Source organism: Zootoca vivipara, chromosome 12 (assembly GCF_965207765.1).
Source record: "Zootoca vivipara chromosome 12, rZooViv2.hap1.1, whole genome shotgun sequence".
NCBI classification, from domain to species: domain Eukaryota; kingdom Metazoa; phylum Chordata; class Lepidosauria; order Squamata; family Lacertidae; genus Zootoca; species Zootoca vivipara.
In genome coordinates, this window is record NC_142595.1 from 30,493,536 (window position 1) to 30,512,227 (window position 18,692).

General features: G+C 45.7%; 1 protein-coding gene across 2 annotated transcripts; it reads right to left on the bottom strand.

Annotated features, from left to right (window-relative positions):
- Positions 1-680: 680 nt before the first annotated feature.
- On the bottom strand, positions 681-16,931 carry SBK2 (SH3 domain binding kinase family member 2). Of its 2 annotated transcripts, none has more exons than XM_035135814.3 (4): positions 16,649-16,931; positions 5,784-5,956; positions 3,767-3,969; positions 681-2,805 (listed from the first exon to the last, which is right to left on the bottom strand). In XM_035135814.3, the coding sequence occupies exons 1-4, from the start codon at positions 16,765-16,767 to the stop codon at positions 2,248-2,250; spliced, it is 1,053 nt and encodes a 350-aa protein (XP_034991705.2). In that variant the 5' UTR covers positions 16,768-16,931; the 3' UTR covers positions 681-2,247. The 2 variants fall into 2 exon arrangements, with proteins under 2 accessions (XP_034991705.2, XP_088511191.1); XM_088655065.1 differs by lacking the exon at positions 16,649-16,931 and adding an exon at positions 7,085-7,336.
- Between the last annotated feature and the right edge of the window lie 1,761 nt (positions 16,932-18,692).

Here is an 18,692-nt window from a genome sequence, read left to right on the forward strand (position 1 = left end):
AAGAGAAGACTCCCTGGAAAAGACCCTGATTTTGAGAAAGATTGAGGGCCCAAGGAGAAGAGGACAACAGAGGATGAGATGGTTGGACAGTGTTCTCGAAGCTACGAACATGAGTTTGACCAAGCTGAGGGAGGCAGTGGAAGACAGGAGTGCCTGGCGTGCTCTGGTCCATGGGGTCACGAAGAGTCGGACACGACTAAACAACTAAACTACAACAACAATTTCACCACAGCACGGAAATGGATGGGACAAATAAATTTGCTGATATTTCTAGGAATGCATTCTATGTGCATTATTGATGAGAAAATAGCTGAATGCTGGAACATTATCTGCATCACCACCAGTGATTTTTTTTCAGGCGGTACTCAAGGGTATGCAATACTGATACCTCTTTTTTGTTGTTAAGAAGTGTGGCACTTACTGTAACAACTTCATGGTGAGTACCAATGCCATTTTTATATAGAAAAAAAGCACTGATCGTCTTCACCTTTTGATTCCATCCCAATAGTCTTATTTTAAAAATTTCCATCATCTCTTTATGTTGTGTAATTGCGTCTTTCTTCCTCGCAAAGTTAATGAGTTGTTGGGTATTATATATATTTTTTATAAAAAGAAAAGAAAGAAATAGAAAAGTGCACACAAATTGAATCCACATCACTAACTATAGTAGGTGATCAAGATCTTTTTATACAAAGTGGGGAACACATATCTCTGGGATTATAAAATAGTCAGCGAAGATATCTACTCAATGTTGAATAAGGTTGGCAGGCAGTGGGTGGTGGTGGAGGCAATGGAAATGAGGTACCTGAGTAACTGGTCGATTTGTGGATGCCTTCTGTGTTCAAACTTTAAAAATGCTATCTGTGATAAACAGAAAGAGGAAGAGAATTGCGAAACATTTCCCCAAAGGTCATTCACAGCAGTAAGGGACATTGGTGGTAAAATTAGTACCTCTTTTATGAGGTACTAACTGCAGTGTGAAATATAGAGCCCAAACCAAGACAGGGCACCACTGCCTTAAGTGCAGGCCGCATAGCTTACTATGACTATTTACTGGGAAAGAAATATTTTGTAACACTAAGTTGTAAGGACTCTTTAAAAGAAGTAGGGAGAGGAACAGTAGAACCAGTATCTTGAGAAAGGTGCGTTCAACTGCGTTTTGCTCTTAGGCCTTTTTTTCTTTAAAAGAAGTTATGCATATCACTTAAATCAGCAAGACTTAAGTGAAACCATGACTTAATTTTTCACATTGATTTCAATGGGGCCTGAGTGCAACTAAGTTAGTCTGGATCCAACCCAGTATTTCAACAATCCCTACAGCAGCCCCTCAAGATAAGCTAGTACTGTATTAGATTCCTATATTGTAGACACTAAATGCTTTCTTAAGGACACCTAGTGGACTCAGGTGAAATGTGAACCTGGCGGGCAGCCTATAACTTTTGCCACTGTACACTCAGGGCTCATCCACATTTCCGCTTCCCTGCCATTTTCCCTGGGGAAAACCCACTGTTTACAGCTGAATCAGAACAAACATCAATTGGGTTTTCTCTGGAGTGCCGTTTGCTCCAATTTAGTGCTAAAGAGCAGCTTTTCCTCAGGAAAGCAGTGGTGCAAAACCACTCAGAGCTGTGCCTACAAAACATGGCACAAAACATGGTACAAAACATGGCACAAGCGGGAAACCGCTAGGACCCATGCTTTCCAATGCGCAGGATAAGTAGAAGTGTGAATGAGCCCTCAGAGAAAAGTGGTTCTCAATTCAGAGCGTGAAAACTATACAGATAATGAAATTAAAGATACCATGCCTATACATAATAAAGGTTTATGCATGGTTGCACTATGAAAGTTTGAAACTGTAAATGTCCTTAAAAGCCTTTAACACTCCTCGCATCCAAGGAATGGCAAGCCTTTTCCTAATGATGTGACGAAGGTGGGCAATATCAGCTTCTGCAGCCTGTGGAAAAATGAGTTTACCTTTGGGGATATAAGATGAGTCTGTTCTTAGCACAAGGATACTTAGCCACTAAGAGTGCCAGAAGATCAGACACATGGCATACAGAGTACACAGTTTGTCTCCTTCTGAAATCTGAATGTCTAGTGTTACGTTCCTTGGGGAATGTTGTGAAATAACCCAGCCAAGAGCACGTAACTTTTGAATTCCTGCAAGCATCTTTGTATTCGGATGAGTTGCTTAGTGCTTTTCTCTCCCCAGCCTCGTAAAACGGATTCCTGCTCTGCTTTATTGCACTAGGGGTCTTTGGCCGCCACTTCTGCTCGCCATGGCCGGTCAAGGTAGCTGAGTACCCGGCGGATGGGACCGCGCTTTGTGGGCTCCAGAGCCAGGAGGCTCCGCAACATGGCAACGGCATCTCGCGACAGAGGGCGCCAGTGATATGGCAAGTCTTCGTCTAGGCCGGACTGCTGCCATATCACAAAGTCATCAAAGAAGGAATCCTCAGGCAGTGTCTTCTCCCAAGGGAAGTAGCCGGTGAGCAGGCAGAAGATCAGCACTCCAAGGGCCCAGGCATCCAGGCTGGCATCGATGGGCAGGCCTGGGGAGTCACCAGTGCCACGGCTCAGCTCGGGTGCGGTGTAAGGGATGATCCCAACCACCAGGCGCAGAAGGGTGCCCTGGGGCCGCGTCAGGCCGAAATCTGTCAGTTTGATGCAGTGGCAATGGCGATCGAAAAGCAGGATGTTCTCAGGCTTGACATCTCGGTAGACAAGGCCCCGGCTGTGGATGAAGTCCAGTGCACTCACCAGCTGTTTGGCACAGAGCTTAGCTGCTGGCTCAGGGATGCCAGCCTGGTCAGAGAGGAGAAAGGCACATGTTTATATCATGTCGGGTCTCCTCACTTCCTCATAAGCTTTTAGGCTCTGCCATTGAAACACAAGCCCTTTTCTGCTCTTGAATAAAGCAACAAAATCTCAACAGGCATTTAAAAATAAACATCACATTTCCTTTCTCTCTGTGATGCCACCATGACCGCATCAACCCATGTTAAAATATCTCAAGGCACATTCAGCCGCAAGCTTCAAAAGGCTTTGCCCCACTGCTTTGTTTTAGATTCTTTGTTTTAGAATCCTGCTGTAATTTGTTTAATTAACAGCCATTTCACAATTTCAAAAATAAAACCACGCCCCTTCATGGATCAATGCCTTGTCGTGGCGAAGGGGCTTGAATAACTCAGAGAAGCTATGAGCTATGCCATGCAGGGCCACCCAACATGGACAGGTCATAGTGGAGAGTTTTGACTAAACGTGATCCACCTGGAGAAGGAACTGGCAAGCCACTCCAGTATCCCTGCCAAGAAAACTCCATGGACAGAGACAACAGGCATGTGTTGGTAGAATTCCTAGCTGAAGTCAATTATTCCTTCCTTCCTTCCTTCCTTCCTTCCTTCCTTCCTTCCTTCCTTCCTTCCTTCCTTCCTTCCTTCCTTCCTTCCTTCATTATACTGTCATACATTGGATGTCGAACAGAATCTGTTCCAGAAGTCTGTTCAACTCCCAAAACATTCAGAAGCTCCTGCAGCCAATTGGAAGCCGCGGAAGCCCCATCAGACATTCTGGTTCCAAAGAACATTCGCAAACCAGAACACTCGCTTCTGGGTTTGTGACATTCGGGAGCCAAAATGTCTGATTACCAAGGCATTCAGATCCAAGGAATGGCTGTATTTGTATCCTGCCCTTACTCCCTGAGGAGACCCGGGCATGGGGTGCTGGGAGCTAAGCTTTGCCTTGGATGTGCGTGTATTCGCCTTACCTTGGGCTTGATAATGGAGATGAGGTCCTTGTGCAGGGCTGCCTCATAGAGAAAACCATAGTGCTGGCTGGACTCTATGGCGATGCCAAACATTCCAACGATGGCAGGGTGTGTGGAGAGTGAGAGGGCCACACAGTATTCATACAAGAAATTCTCCAGTTTAGTGCTCGCCTTAGGCAGCAACTTGAGAGCCATAGGGGTCCCTGAGGGAGGTTGAGAGATACAAAAGTGGATAAGACATTGAGATAATACTACTCCAATAACAGTAAATGCATTTCCACAACAGACAACTGAAACGTAGTGTTACCCCAATCACACACACACACACACACACACACACACATATATATATATATATATATATATATATATATATATATATATATATATATATATATATATGAAGTTGGATAGTGGGAGGAGAGGGATTACATCTAACAATCAAATCAAGTAAGGTGAAGTCTCTTTAACATATAGCGCTCATACATGTGAGATAATTAAGATACGGAGTTCAACCATTATAGCTAAACTTGGATTAGAAGAGTGGGAATTGCAGTAGCAACAAAATGAGGGGGCGGTGAGGAGATGAGGGCGTTCCTTTACAAACACTTGAACAAGACTTGGATTTAGAAAGCAGGGATTTGCAGCAGCTCATCCTACGGTATCTATCTAGAGCCTGATGAGCTGCACCCAAGCGTACTAAAAGAGCTTGCGGGTGTAATCTCAGAGCCTCTGTCTATAATCTCTGAGAATTCTTGGAGAACATCAGGGAAAACTTTCTGACAGTAAGCACTGCTTGACAGTGGAATAGACTGCTTCAGAAGGTAATGGACTCTCCTTCATTGGAGGTTATTAAGCAGAGGTTGGATGGCCATCTGTCATGGATGCTTTAGATGAAATTCCTGCATTGAAGGGGGTTCTTAGACCCATTGACCTGGGAGTAAGTTCAAGTTGCTTTAATATAACTTTCTTATGAATAAAATAAAAAATTCCTTCCAGCAGCACCTTAGAGACCAACTAAGTTTGTCATTGGTATGAGCTTTTGTGTGCATGCACGTAGGTAGGATTATGCTGTTAATTCTGAATTTCAGAATTGGGGAGAATCAGTCCCATTCATGCTTTTGGGGGGGGCATAAATCTTTTAAGCACAAGACAAGTTGTAAGGACTACATTCACAATGATATTTTCATTAAAATGAGCTTCAGTGAAACCACTAGGGGCTGGGTCAAGAGTGTTGCTTGCTATGTGGAGTTTGTTTGGAATTGTTTGGGCACTTTTTCTATGGTCACGAGGTGAAAGGTGAATGTCTCCATAGGCAATGATAAATTGTTTCACACCAAATGCCCACAGTAGACGTCTTGTCGCCCACTTGGGGACCTTTAGGTGACTAGTGATTCATAAGTTTAATAAATGAATGAAACGAATGACTGAATAGAGTGGGGTGGTTGTTTTTTTTAAATACCCAGTTCTGTCCATGACCACTGCTGTGCATGATTGGCTGACCACACATCACACCATAGCTGCCAAGTCTCCCGTATTCCCCGGGAAACCCCCGTTTTTCCAGCCGTTTCCCGCTGGCAACCCGGATTTTTAAAAAACCCGTAAATCCCCTGGATTCTTACTGGCCCGGGGATGCTCCTTCTGCACATGTCTGGAGTCTCTAGACATGCGCAGAAGCGATTTCTGGCGCTGCGGCCATTTTGGAAATGGGCAGAGCATGCATAGAAGCGACATCCGGTGCTGCTCTGCCCAGTTCCAAAATGGCCGCAGCGCGACTTCCGGAGCCGATCCCGGATTTTACCATCTGGGAGTTGGCACCTATGCATCACACATAGTAATTTGACATTGTTACCACATCCATTGGTTATGGCAAGTGATCCAACCTTCTCCAACAGCAACAGTGGCATAAGGCAATTCACCTGGCCACTGAAGTATTCTCATCCCTAGTTGCCCTTTCAACATAAACAGCCTGTTGGTGAGTGGAGTTGCCAGAGCACACAAGGCAATCCACCTTTACCTCTCTTCCTGTGAGTCACCAACACCACCTGCCCGTATTTCCCCTTGCCCAACTCCTTGATGATGTGGTAGTGCTCAGCCACCTCCATGTGCACCAAACTCTGGGCCGTGATTTCCAACATGTCTTCTAGGAGAGCCTTGGCCTCCATGCCTGAGGACAGGTCCATGGCCAAGCTGCAAGAAACACAGGGAGAAATTGCTAAGTGCAGCTTGAAATGAATTGTGTTAGGCAGGGGAGGACAGCAGAAAGCCAGTTCTCTACATATATACGAATATATAACATTTTGATTCTCCTAAGTCACAAGTAATTGAAAACAACCAAACAGCACAAGAAATCCAAATGTAGCAAACAAAATTAGTCCTAACCAAGGTGATTTGGGTGTGTTTTTTTAATGGCGCCCCAGTCAGAAGAGAGAGGTACAAATAAAAAAAATGTTGTTGTTTTTGTTACTCGAAATATCTCTTTAGGTGGTCCAAGCAGCAGGGCCAGCCCACCCATGAGGCAAAGTGAAGTGACCACCTCAGGCATCAGGATCCACAGGAGCAGCATTCTGATGTAGATCTTTATTCCCAACTTGTTCCTGTTGCAGATCTTCACTCCTTTTTTCCTGGTGGGGAGGGACAGGGGCATAGGAAGGGGGGCGGAGGGGCGGTCCGCCCCGGGTGCCACTCTGAAAGGGGTGACAAGATGGCCCTTGGCCCCCCCCCCAGCTGTAGAGCAGCTGAGGGCGCGCACAGCTTGTATGGGCGCCGCTTGCGCAGCATCCGTACGGGTGTCTGTACTGGCTGCCTCTTGCAAAGCGTTCGTATGGGCTGCCGCACATGCACACTCCGTATGGGTTGCCGTGCAAGCAGCAGCCCATACAGCTGCCATGCGCGAGCAGCAGCCCATATGGGGTGCGCATGTGCAGCATTCCGTACGGAGTGCGCACGCACGGGATGCCCCACATGCGCAGACCATACGGGCTGTGCTGCCCCGGGTGCCAGAGAGGGTTCTTCTGCCACTGGGGAGGGGGAGATCATCTAATGGCACTCCTACAGAGGTATGGTCACTCATATTGTCCAAAGTTGGGGGGGTTGGCTGGGTTCTCAAAAATTCCTCCTTTTTCCAAGGACTAGTTTCTCCTGCACTTAATGTCCTAGGAGTTAGTTTCAGATTTCAAGAGGCTTGGTAATGGTTCCCTACCATGCAGATGTGCCCTCAGCACCCACCAATCTCAAGTCCCATTTGCAGAACAGGGAAGGAAATTATTTCCCTCCCCTATTTCCCCCCAACATACGGTGATGACGCATTCTCCTCACTATTTGGTGTCTCTTGGGCCAAGGCAATAAACATCCTATAGCTACAAAAGGTCTCTAGGATGAGCCTTTGCCTTTCTTTGCTTCCCCCGCGGCTCCCCAGGGTGTTCAGATACCCTGGAAACCTCTCAGTGAACTTGAAACAGAAGAACACACATGCCTGGCACTCATTATACACCATGAAAAGTATGAATTGGTCCAGATGAGCTTGGGGCAACCACAGAGCAGAAACCTACATACTGTGTAATTTCATCCTAAAATTTGAGTTCCCTGCCCCCCCCAACCGTCCTGCTGCAACACACACATCTGAATGTTGCATGTTGTGAATTCCCATTTCCATCCCATGTCCCCAGGGTCCAGTTGTTTTTTTGTAAGCATGTTTCAGCTCTCCACTTTTTTTTTTTTAATATAATTTTTATTAGATTTTAACAAGAAATACAGGAAAAAAGAAAAAAGCACAAAAAAGAAAAATACAACAATCAAAAAAAGAAAAAAAAGAGAGAGAGGAAAAAAAAAACAGATTCAGGCTTCCTCATTTCCCCTTCTTGAGTTCTTATTGTTAAAAATAGTTCTCGCATTTTCCCATTCTAACTTCACATTCTTTTTTCTAAGTTTCAACTTTTTCATTGCTATTATCCATTCTCCTTATACTTTGACCTCTTTTCTCTTAACATCCTCTCTCCAAAATTATTATTATCTAACCCCTAATCTCTTTCCCTTACCCAAAAATATATAAGATTCGCATCCAAATTTATTACCCGTTTACTTCCACCCACACAACAAAGTTCCCACCACCCCTTCCCTGAAATCGAAGTCTCCAGATGTATCAGCCAGGTTCTTCATACAATCCTTAATACATTCCGAGATCAGACCATATTATTTCAGACAATACCAAATAATCCAGAACCCCTCAACCCACCCCTAGTCTGTCCCATTCCAACTTTTGCCGAACTCTTGCCCCCCTCTTCTGTAATCCCATCACTTTATATCTTTGCACCTTTTCATCCTCTTTCTGCCCCCCAACTGTTTGCATCCTCCCCTCTCTCACCGGGGTGCTGATTTTCCCAGCCTCTTTTTTGGGGTGCTTTTTTGCTTTTACCCTCTCCTGTTTCACTTCTCTCACCAGTGAAACAGTGTTTTCTCCTACTTTTCCTCCCTGTTCCACCCCTCCCACCAGTAGAACAGTGTTCTTTTCAGGAAGTAAATCCATTGGTTCAGCATATTGTCCTTCAATATTATCTTTCTCTTCTTCTAGGTTTTTTACATGCGTCACTCCAGCACGGTCCTGGTCTTCCAATCTTTTTTCTTCTCCCTTCTCCTGATTTTCTATTTCTGTTGGTTCCTGTGTTTTAAAGTCAGAAACAAATGTCTCCACAGTCTCTTCTCTCAGGAAATTTACATCAAGCTTGGAGATACTCACTTGCTTAGTAAGATCCAAAATTGTTGCCAATATTAAGTCCCACTGTGTGACTTCCTGTCCACTCTCTGGAACCTTCTCTCCTAGTCCTTTGTCTAAGACCTCCTCCATCTTTATGCAGACAGGCAGTGGAGTTGATGTTTTGGTCCAATATAAATGAAAAGTGAACAAACAAACAAAAAGCCAGGAATCTAGTCCCACTTGGTCAAAATCTCTCTCTTTACTCCTTCTTTTCCTCAGAGTCAATACTGAGCAGCCTCAAAGCAAAACAAGTCCTCTTTCACTGTTTACAGCTCTCAGTCTCTCACATTCAGCCAGACACATTCCTTTGTATTGTGACGTCATTCAGCAGACTGACTGATCTTTCCTTTGACCCGACTCCAGGCTCGCAGGGGGCTTTTCTCATACTAGATCTCAGTCTTTTGCAGAGATAAATACACCGCTTACTTTTTCCTTTACTCTGCCTCAGGAAAAAGTTCTTTTTACAGTATTTCTGGGTTTTCTAGCTTGCTGCGATCTTTAGTTACTCAATCGGGGGGAGATGACTTCCCTTTTTAATCTCCGCCTCCCACTGCCAAATTCTTGTTCCAAATTGATTAATTTCAACTTACTTCGTCCAGATCATAACTTTTTCAGGAAGAATCCACCGCTTGCAGGTTGGAGGCTCGGAGCTTCGCTTCTTGGAGGTAACAATGGTATGCCTAAAATGGCTCCCGCGACTGCCACTCGGCTGACTCTCAGGAGCTCTTGCGGGCTTCCCGGGCAGCTGAGGAGTCGCTTCTGGAGCTCCGCCAGGCAAAATTTGCCCCCTGGACGCTCAACCAGGGGTATTTACGGGGATCCGCGTGCCCCCGCGGATTTCCCCCCCCCCTCCGCGATGCCAGAAACCTCGCAGCGTGAGGTTTCTGCGCCTCCATTCCAGCGCGGCAGACCGGAAGTCCTCAGCTCTCCACTTTTGATGATATTCCACACACTGAATTAAATTTCCATATTGTTAATTAAAGTGTTTGCAATATAAGTTTATATTATTCAATATACAGATAATGTGTGTGTGTATGTGTGTACATTAAGCACACAATAGATTCAATATAATTATTTATCAAAGAAATTTAATACAGAAGCTGAGGGAGAGTCTCTGGCAGATAGATAGATGCACAACAGGGGCCTGAGTTTGCTCTTCCTCACCAGGCAGGTTTTTCTACACAGCCAAGGTCTACCTACCCCGATTGCCCCAAACATCCACCACTCCTCCCCACCTGGGGCTGCCAAAAAAAAGAGGTATTAGACCTTCCTGTCTCAGCTGAGCCAATGCAGCATCTATAATGGAAGTCAAGCAAAGGTACGGTACTCTATATAAGCATAGAAGCAACTCTAACCCTAAAAAAGATAAAGGTAAAGGTCCCCTGACTGTTAAGTCCAGTTAACGACTGGGGTTGCGGTACTCATCACACTTCACTGGTCAAGGGAGCCGACGTTTGTCCGCAGACAGTTTTTCCGGGTCATGTGGCCAGCATGACTAAGTCACTTCTGGCGAAACCAGAGCAGTGCACAGAAACGCCGTTTACCTTCCTGCCGGAGCAGTACCTATTTATCTACTTGCACTTTGATGTGCTTTCGAACTGCTAGGTTGGCAGGAGGAGGGACCGAGCAACGGGGCTGGGACCAAGCAGCAGGGATTTGAACTGCCGACCTTCCGATCGGCAAGCCCTAGGCTCAGTGGTTTAGACCACAGCGCCACCCGCGTCCCAACTCTAACCCTAGAAAGAGCATAAATCCTTTAACCCTCTTAATCCTTACATGTTAACTGTGGGAAGTCTTGCATGTAGATGTATTGTGACAGCTTGGTGTTTCCATCTACAATGGTACCTCTACTTACAAATAACTCTACTTATGAATGTTTCTACTTACGAATGGAGCCCCGTCCGCCATCTTGGATGCGGTTTAGATAGGATTTTTTCTACTTATGAATTTTTAGATAGGGTTGCTTCGACTTACGAATTTTTTCTCCCAATGCATTCCTATGGGATTCGACTTACATTTTTTTTTCTACTTACGAATGTGCGTTCGGAACACATTAAATTCGTAAGTTTAGGTACCACTGTACATAGTCTGCATGATGAGTGGGCCTGGCCAAACACCCTAAAGCAGGTGAATCTACAGCAAATTGGATGCACTGCCTCTGTAGTATCCCTGGGATTCTTTGAGCCACAATTTTTGATTCTAGTCCCTTCCCCCTCTCCCACTCCACACACACATATTCCAAATTTAGCAAGGTGTTAGCTAAAGTGTATCAATCTCCCTAATTCATTCCACTTATAAAACATTGTCCCGGTTGCAGAACTGTGCAGAACTCTAGAATGCTGGAAGGCAGAATGGAAAATCTCTTTTATGGTGACTTCTTTCTACACACTCTTTTTCGGTCCGGTTCTAGTGGGTGAGCAGACTGGCTCTATGTCATGTTCTAAATTACATTTCTGATGCCCCACGGAAGATGGACACAGTCGCCTGCAGCCCCCTTTGCTTAGCTGCTGCCAGAGTGCCTGTCTTCTGATTCCATGCCAAGCGTCCTCTCTTACAGGCTAGGAAAGTTCATGGGGATTTGGGCCTAAATGGGATTGACATGCTCTTAAAGCCACTGGAGATCCATTTCCAAGCTTCTAGAGGCAGAGGGAAAGGGCATGGCAAGGTCCAACCACCCTCCCCTTTTCCTCTCTCCTGCCTAGCCTGCTCCTAGAGATAAGCCCAGTAAACAGAGGCAAATGTGAGAGGGAGAGAGAAAGATGCTTAAATAAATAAGCTCAGGGCTCAAGGGTGACTAGAAGTCTGGATGAGCTAGATCAGTGGTGTAGGCCTGGTGTTGGTTATTCAGTGGTGGTAGCAGTAGGCATTTTGTACATGCTCGTAGGGCGTCATGCTTTTATTAGCCCTAGCAAATGAAAAGGTACCACATCCACTTTATGACCCCTCTGATGCAATAACTTTCCAGTTTCTCTCATGTATAGGGGCAATTTCACACAAATAGATCACTGTGTGAAAAATAAAATAAAAATGTGGTACAAAGACTCATCGTTTGTGGGCTTTCCCACCTCAAAGGATTTTAAGCCCAAAGTAAAAACACAGAGCTGTGCAACAGCACTTCCCCCTCCTCTCCCCTGCAGCCCTCGCACACCCCACTTGCTCAGCATTTGATTATTATTATTATTATTATTATTAACAATAGTTTAAAAAATTGAGGTATTATTAATAAAAATAATATCTCACTGTGTTTTTATTTCTACTAACTATAAATCTCCCCTCTCTGAAGCTTCAGTGTGAAGTGTAGGAAGTCTCATCTCCCATCAGTGCTGTAGCTCTTCGCTCAGTGAGTGGCGCTGTGGTCTAAACCACAGAGCCTAGGGCTTGCCGATCAGAAGGTTCAAATGCCCACGATGGGGTGAGCTCCCGTTGCTTGGTCCCTGCTCCTGCCAACCTAGCAGTTCAAAAGCACGTCAAAGTGCAAGTAGATAAATAGGTACTGCTCCGACGGGAAGATAAACGGCGTTTCTATGCACTGCTCTGGTTCCGCCAGAAGTGACTTAGTCATGCTGGCCACATGACCCGGAAAAACTGTCTGTGGACAAACATTGGCTCCCTTGACCAGTAAAGCGAGATGAGCGTTGCAACCCCAGAGTCGTTCACGACTGGGCTTAACTGTCAGGGGTCCTTTACCTTTACCGTTTTAACTATAAATCTCCTCTATCTTAAGCTTCAGTGTGAAGTGAAGGAAGTCTCATCTCCCATCTGTGCTGTAGCTCTTCCAAATCAGTGGCAGAGACACCAACCAAGACTTCCCAGAATACTCTCCAGTTACAGGGAAAGCAACAAATATTTGGCCCGCCCATTCGCGGCTGCTGCTGCATGCCACTTGGCTGTGATCGATCATGTGGGCTTGGACACTTGCAAGCAACCCAATCTGCCTCTCAGGACAATCCTTGCACGCAAAGCAAGGTTGAAGGGGAGGCGGTTGCCTCGGTAACCGAGCAAATCTGAGACCTGTTTCACTCAGGTACCATTCATTTGTACAGGGCAAAAGAGACCATTTTTCACTAGTCGAAAAAGAGGAACACTTTTCATTAAGTGCCCTCTTCCTCTCCTTCATTCGCTCTACCTATATAGTTGCAGCCCACGGATAAGCCTTGCTGCCACCCCACTGCAAATAAAGGTGGGCCCAACTGGTCTGCTTGATGCTTTGCCACAATTTCTGTGAAATTCTGCTTCCTGGTTTAAAGGGCATGCGAGTTCTATGGTGAATTTTCTATTCAGGCAAGTGAACAGAGCCTGCCTCTGACCCTATGAAAGGTCAGACAGAGTCAGCAGATAAGGCCGAATTTTTGAAGGAGACAAATTCTCTCACATTTGTGCTTATTGCTTCCCCTCCTGCTTTGAAATCTGACCTCCAAACCTTGCCTTTGGATGGCCATATGACCTACAGAGGTCAGTTCTTTCTTGGAAGGACAGCTCTCTATATGAAGGTGTGTTTCTTCAGTTTGAATGGCCATTTGGTTTAAAGATGAAGAAATGTAAGAAGGAAAACCAAGTGTCTTGAAGCTGCCCATCAACGGTTAGCAACACCTGGGAGCAGAATGAGCAAGTGCACAGGCCGGCCGCCCACAGCCTCACTCCATACAGGGAGATGTATTTGGTGTAAATTATAGAAAACATTTTCTAAATTTGCATCAATACATATAAATTAATGTACAGTATCTTTTATGCAATCCTTCTTTGTTGATGCATTTCCCCTCTTTTTTGCAATGCAAAGTGGCCACACTGCCTTACCTTCGTTCTCATTATTTCCTCCTTGATTCTAATGAAATATTAGCAGTTAAGGAACAACTATTCAGGTGGAGCTAAGCTTGCTAGGTGAGAACAATTGGTTTTAGAAAACAACTCCTTTACAAGCTCAAACTCCTTGTGAAACGCTCACTACGTTCTTTATTTAAAGCACTGCTTATGCCCAAAGGAAGAAAATTACTAGTAAATAGGTATCCCTCTTTTCTGTTGTAATGGCAAAGGTATTCCGTTTATCTGTGTGCAAGTTTAGGCCAGGCTTGTGAAGTTGCCACTGAGCGAAGAACATTTTGCCATTTGAGGCAAAACAGAAAATGGCACCCACCCACCACCACCACCTTGTCCTCTGCCCCACTGCTGCCACCTGTAAGGACTAGTAAGTGTCTAGTCCTTAATGTTCTGTGAAGGCTTGCAAATAGCTGGTGAAAGAATACGAATGGATGTGCAAACATTTGCTTTATTTTTTATAGGTAAAGGTAAAGGGACCCCTGACCATTCGGTCCAGTCGTGACCAACTCTGGGGTTGCGGCGCTCATCTCGCGTTATTGGCCGAGGGAGCCGGTGTACAGCTTCCAGGTCATGTGGCCAGCATGACAAAGCCGCTTCTGGCGAACCAGAGCAGTGCACGGAAACGCCGTTTACCTTCCTGCTGTAGCGGTACCTATTTATCTACTTCCACTTTGAGGTGCTTTCGAACTGCTAGGTTGGCAGGAGCTGGGACCGAGCAACGGGAGCTCACCCCTTCGCAGGGATTCGAACAGCTGACCTTCTGATCAGCAAGCCCTAGGCTCTGTGGTTTAACCCACAGCGCCACCTGTGTCCCTATTTATTTTTTTATAGAAGTCGACTAATATATTTTTTGTGCAGAATTTAGTTGTGTGTTGTTTATAAAAAACAAACAAACAACGTTGGAATGTGCAGAGACCTTGTTTAGTGATCCATAGCAGTGAAAACTGTGTGCAAGCCAGTTCATACTACCATCATGTCTGGTAACATTTTTTTTTTTGTGCTTTTTACTGATGCACAGGATAGGAGCTATCAGTTTTCTACACTGCTACAAGCTGTAGCAGCATGAGTGTGTTGTAGACAGCAGCCTGGTACTTTCCGCTCACAATGAAGGACTCTGGCCATCTGCTTATTGTGGACAAGAAGCTGCTGTGGTTCGAGCAGGGAAAAGGCACTACCAAAAGCATAGCAGTAGTAATGAATTGCCTCTGTTATTTTGGAGGGCCTGAGCTCAGTGAAAGTGGGGTTTTTATTTTTGGGGGGTCTTGCAGTGCACTGTGCAGGATCTCCAGTTAAAGCTTGGGAAGTAGGGCAAGGAATTATATTTGCCTGAGATCTTGATAAAATGTTACCAGTTGTAGTGGATAATTTTGGACTACAGAGGCCCAATGGTCTGCCAGCATAGAAGACAGCTACATGTGTTCATACATGCCTGTGCACAGACCTACTTGATTAGGGGAGTCAGAACACTGTGGAAAACACAGACCCTGTTTGGGTTAGATGCACAAGTCCCAGCAGGACTGAGCTAAAGAGAAAATTTGCTACTGTATATTGGTTTACCAACGCAAACCAGATGTGTTCTATGCTAATTGACTGACCCTTGTGACCAGTGGCGGAGCTTCATGCTCCAGCACTGGGGGGCGAAGAGCAGGTGGAGGTGGGGCTGGTGCATGATGCGCTGCCCACAAGGATGGAGTGGGCGTCCTGAGGGCAGGGCGCGCTGACTGTGGGGATGGGGTGCCCAGTGTGGGCGCTAGGGGGCAGCCACAATGGCACCCTGCTGGGATCACGCTGCCGGGGGCGGTGCGCTCCCCCGCACTCCTCTTCCTCTGCCAGTGTTTGTGACATCACAAAGCCACACACACTCCCCTAGGGCTTAAAAAAAAACTTTTTAGAAGCTGTTTTTTTAGGTGGTGGAAAATTTGAATAGGAAGCTTGCAAGACACTTTTAATAAAATGAAATGCAGCCTACCTGAAACAGGGATAAATAAGTGATCCCTGCAGAGGCGGTTTTAGGGTAACATGACTGGTTTGGCCGCTCTGGGCACCGCGCAACGGGGGGGGGGCCCTGCAATAATGATGTAGAACAGAGCGTGCAAGGCGGGGAGACTGAACTTTAGCGTCACACAGGGTGCCGCTGAAATATGAGAACCCAAAGTCTGCCACTGATCACTGCTGGATATGAAGGCAAGTATGTGTTTCCTTTGAAAAACAAAGATTGAGAGGGACCACAGGGCACGGGGTGGGGTGGGGATGCATTCATTCCTGTTGGTACATACACCTGTATATTACCATACTCTTACTGGGCATCATGGATCAGATAACTGCAAAGAAACCTTAATTGTGAGTATTGGATGAGAGAGATAACCCATCTGGGATTTATAGAGGTTTTTACTCAAATTCCCAATAACTTTGGCCAGCAAATGTAGCGTGGAACTAGACACAAGTGACACTGAGCTTGTATTTGTTTCTTCTCCCTTCCCGGGGACATGTACTATAACATAATGTGCAATGTGGCATCAATGTTCTGCACATTTCATCGCCCCTGCTACTGACAGCCACTTACATGAGGTGGCAACATGAACATACATGTTGCAAGACATAACTGGAAAGAGGTGGGGAAGAAGTATAGAACAGTAGCAGGCAAATGATGGACACTTTGCTAGAATTCCACATTGCATTAGTCCTTAACACCTGCCTCTTCCTGCACATTTCTGCTGCACTGCACTGCAATTCCTCACACATCAATCGCCCAAACAAAAAACAGGGACACTTTTTAGAATGAACACTCTGCACCGATTACTCAGTGTAGATAATTATTTCTTGCCCTTTATTCTGGCTTTGGCTCAGGGGTCAGCAAACTTTTTCAGCAGGGGGGGCAGTCCACTGTCCCTCAGACCTTGTGGAGGGCCGGACTATATTTTGGAAAAAATATATGAATGAATTCCTATGCCGCACAAATAACCCAGAGATGCATTTTAAATAAAAGGACACATTTTACTCATGTAAAAACATGCTGATTCCCGGACTGTCCGCGGGCCGGATTTAGAAGGCAATTGGGCCGCATCCGGCCCCCGGGCCTTAGTTTGGGGACCCTGGCTTAGACAATTGGGCTGTTCGCTTGCATTCCGTACCCGAGAACACCTTTGCAAACTGTCCGAAATGCACTGGGGTAGCATGCAGACCCATAGTTATTTGAATGGAAGCCACCTGTCAGATTGTTCCATCTGGACTCTGCTGTCTGCAGCCCAGGTAACAGAGCTGACCCCAGGACCTAGTTCCCCACCCTGGCACCGCGGACTCCACCTGGTACTTACCCACTTCCTGCTGTGCTGAAGGATCTCTGGAGTGCCCAGTCTCTCTCTCTCTCTCTCTCTCGCTTCTGCTGCTGTCTGGTGAAACTGTCCAGAGGGCAGCCAGGGTGTCTGCCAGGCATTACCGGGTCTAAGCGTGACGCTCCGCCTCTTCTCCTGTGCCACACACACCCTATGGAGCTGGAGTTTGAAGAGGGGGAGCGCAAGCGAGGGTGTCATCTATCTCTCTAGGGCAGATGAAAGAGCTGAGCATACCAGGCAGGCTGCTCCACCCGGCAGCATTCAGCCCGAACCATGGCATCTGCCAGGATACCTAACCCGCAGCAAGAGTTTGGGCTCCTGTTTCTGGGGGATTCAATGGCCTTTCACCTCTCTCCCATAGTCCTCTGCCATTCCCCATAATCCTTTATGCTGCAGTTGTGATACAGTGACATCCTGTGTCCATGTCTCTTCACTGCATGGGGAGGGGGAGAGAGAGAGAGGAAGCAAACAGACAGACAAGCAGGGGGGAACGGGGAAATCATGGTCTCCCTCTTTCTGCACCCCCCCCCAACATGTCCATCTCCTCTCCACACTATTCATGCTAGCTGAAAGATACAAGGGATCCTGCAAGAGTAAGCTGTGGGAAATGTCTGTTCCATGTTCTGAGGTTGCCAACAGCTGGCTACCTCCTAAAGGTGGTTTCCATGGAAACCAAGGTGGTGCGGCTTATGTAACATGTACAGCAAACCCAGGCTTGTAAGAAAGTCTGGACCTCCCCGAAAGCCAATATTTCACTTAGGGAAATGAATTGTCTTCCACACTAGAGAGAGAAAATTAAGCAGCAAGTAATTTTTTTGTGTTCAGTTGGTGGCACGCAAAAGAGATGTATATAATTATTACTTGTACAGAAAGAGTGAATAGGGAGAAGTAAGTCACACCCTCATAAGTGAGAGGTACCTAGTTCAATCCAGTCCTCTGTGTTAGCAGCCCTGCCTCTTATTGCTTTACCAAAGATAGCTGTGAAGTATACTCTGTGCGCATGCAAAAGCAGCCTCTTCTATTTTGTCACTTTACATAATCCTGCGCTGTCCTGCTCTACAAAACAGGAACAGTATAGCTCGGATTAAGCTCTGCAGCCAAGAGAAATGAGGATTTCAATCACATGCTTCTGTCTATCTGGCTGCAACAGAATAAGCCCCGAAAACAACATCTGCCGAATTCCGAAATTTCAGCAAGTGTTTTGCGCATTAATGGGACAGAACTTCAGTGGTTTGGGCAAAACGAGGGAACCCAGCATTGCTGTGGGTGCTTCACGTGCCTGTGCTTTCTCAATGTTGCGATGGCCAATGAATTTGCAATATGCAAAACAACTCAAAGGTCAAAAGTGATTAGTCTCGCCTTCACTTGAGCATGATTCATGTGATTTGATTTGACAATGAGAGTGCAAAAGAGGGATATGACTGGACTTTTAGAAGGTCTTGTGACCTACCTGACCCACCCTATTGGAAGGATTCAGGGTGGATTTGTCAAAGTGATGCTGGCAGTAGCATTGGCAGATGCATAGCTGCCAAGTTATCCCTTTTTTACAGGGATTTTCCCTTATGCTGAACAGGCTTCCTCGCGAGAAAAGGGAAAACTTGGCAGCTATGGGCAGATGGAGTGGATAGAGATTTGACTTGGATCTCTTGAGTTTGCTGTTCAAGCTCCAATTTAGCATTTGGCTCTTAGTTGGGGCCAAGCTATGTGTTGAACTGCAGATGTAAGTAATGTTGGTCTAATGACCATTTCTTTCTTGAAAGGTGTCCTTAGGAATAAAGATAGTTGGATATTTTGAAAATTCATGGTGATCAATGATTCGGAAATTATTAATGTATCAGCATCTCTCATCTTTAAATTTCAGGGCCTAGTTTCTTTATCTGACAGGAAACAAACAAAAACAGTTCCTTCCAAAATAAAAAACTTCGTTGGTCTTTAAGGTGCTGCTGGAAGGAATTTTTTTTTATTTTGTTTCTGTTGTCTGAGACAGTATGAAGCCAACATGGTGTAGTAGTCAGGGTAAGACTTG

Coding starts and splice junctions, on each gene's coding strand:
- SBK2 (XM_035135814.3), bottom strand. CDS start 16,767: ATGCCTGGCAGACACCCTGGCTGCCCTCTGGACAGTTTCACCAGACAG. Junction 5,957..16,648: donor TTCAGCACAGCAGGAAGTGG/GTAAGTACCAGG, acceptor TGTTTCTTGCAG/CTTGGCCATGGACCTGTCCT. Junction 2,806..3,766: donor TCTCCATTATCAAGCCCAAG/GTAAGGCGAATA, acceptor CTCTCTGACCAG/GCTGGCATCCCTGAGCCAGC.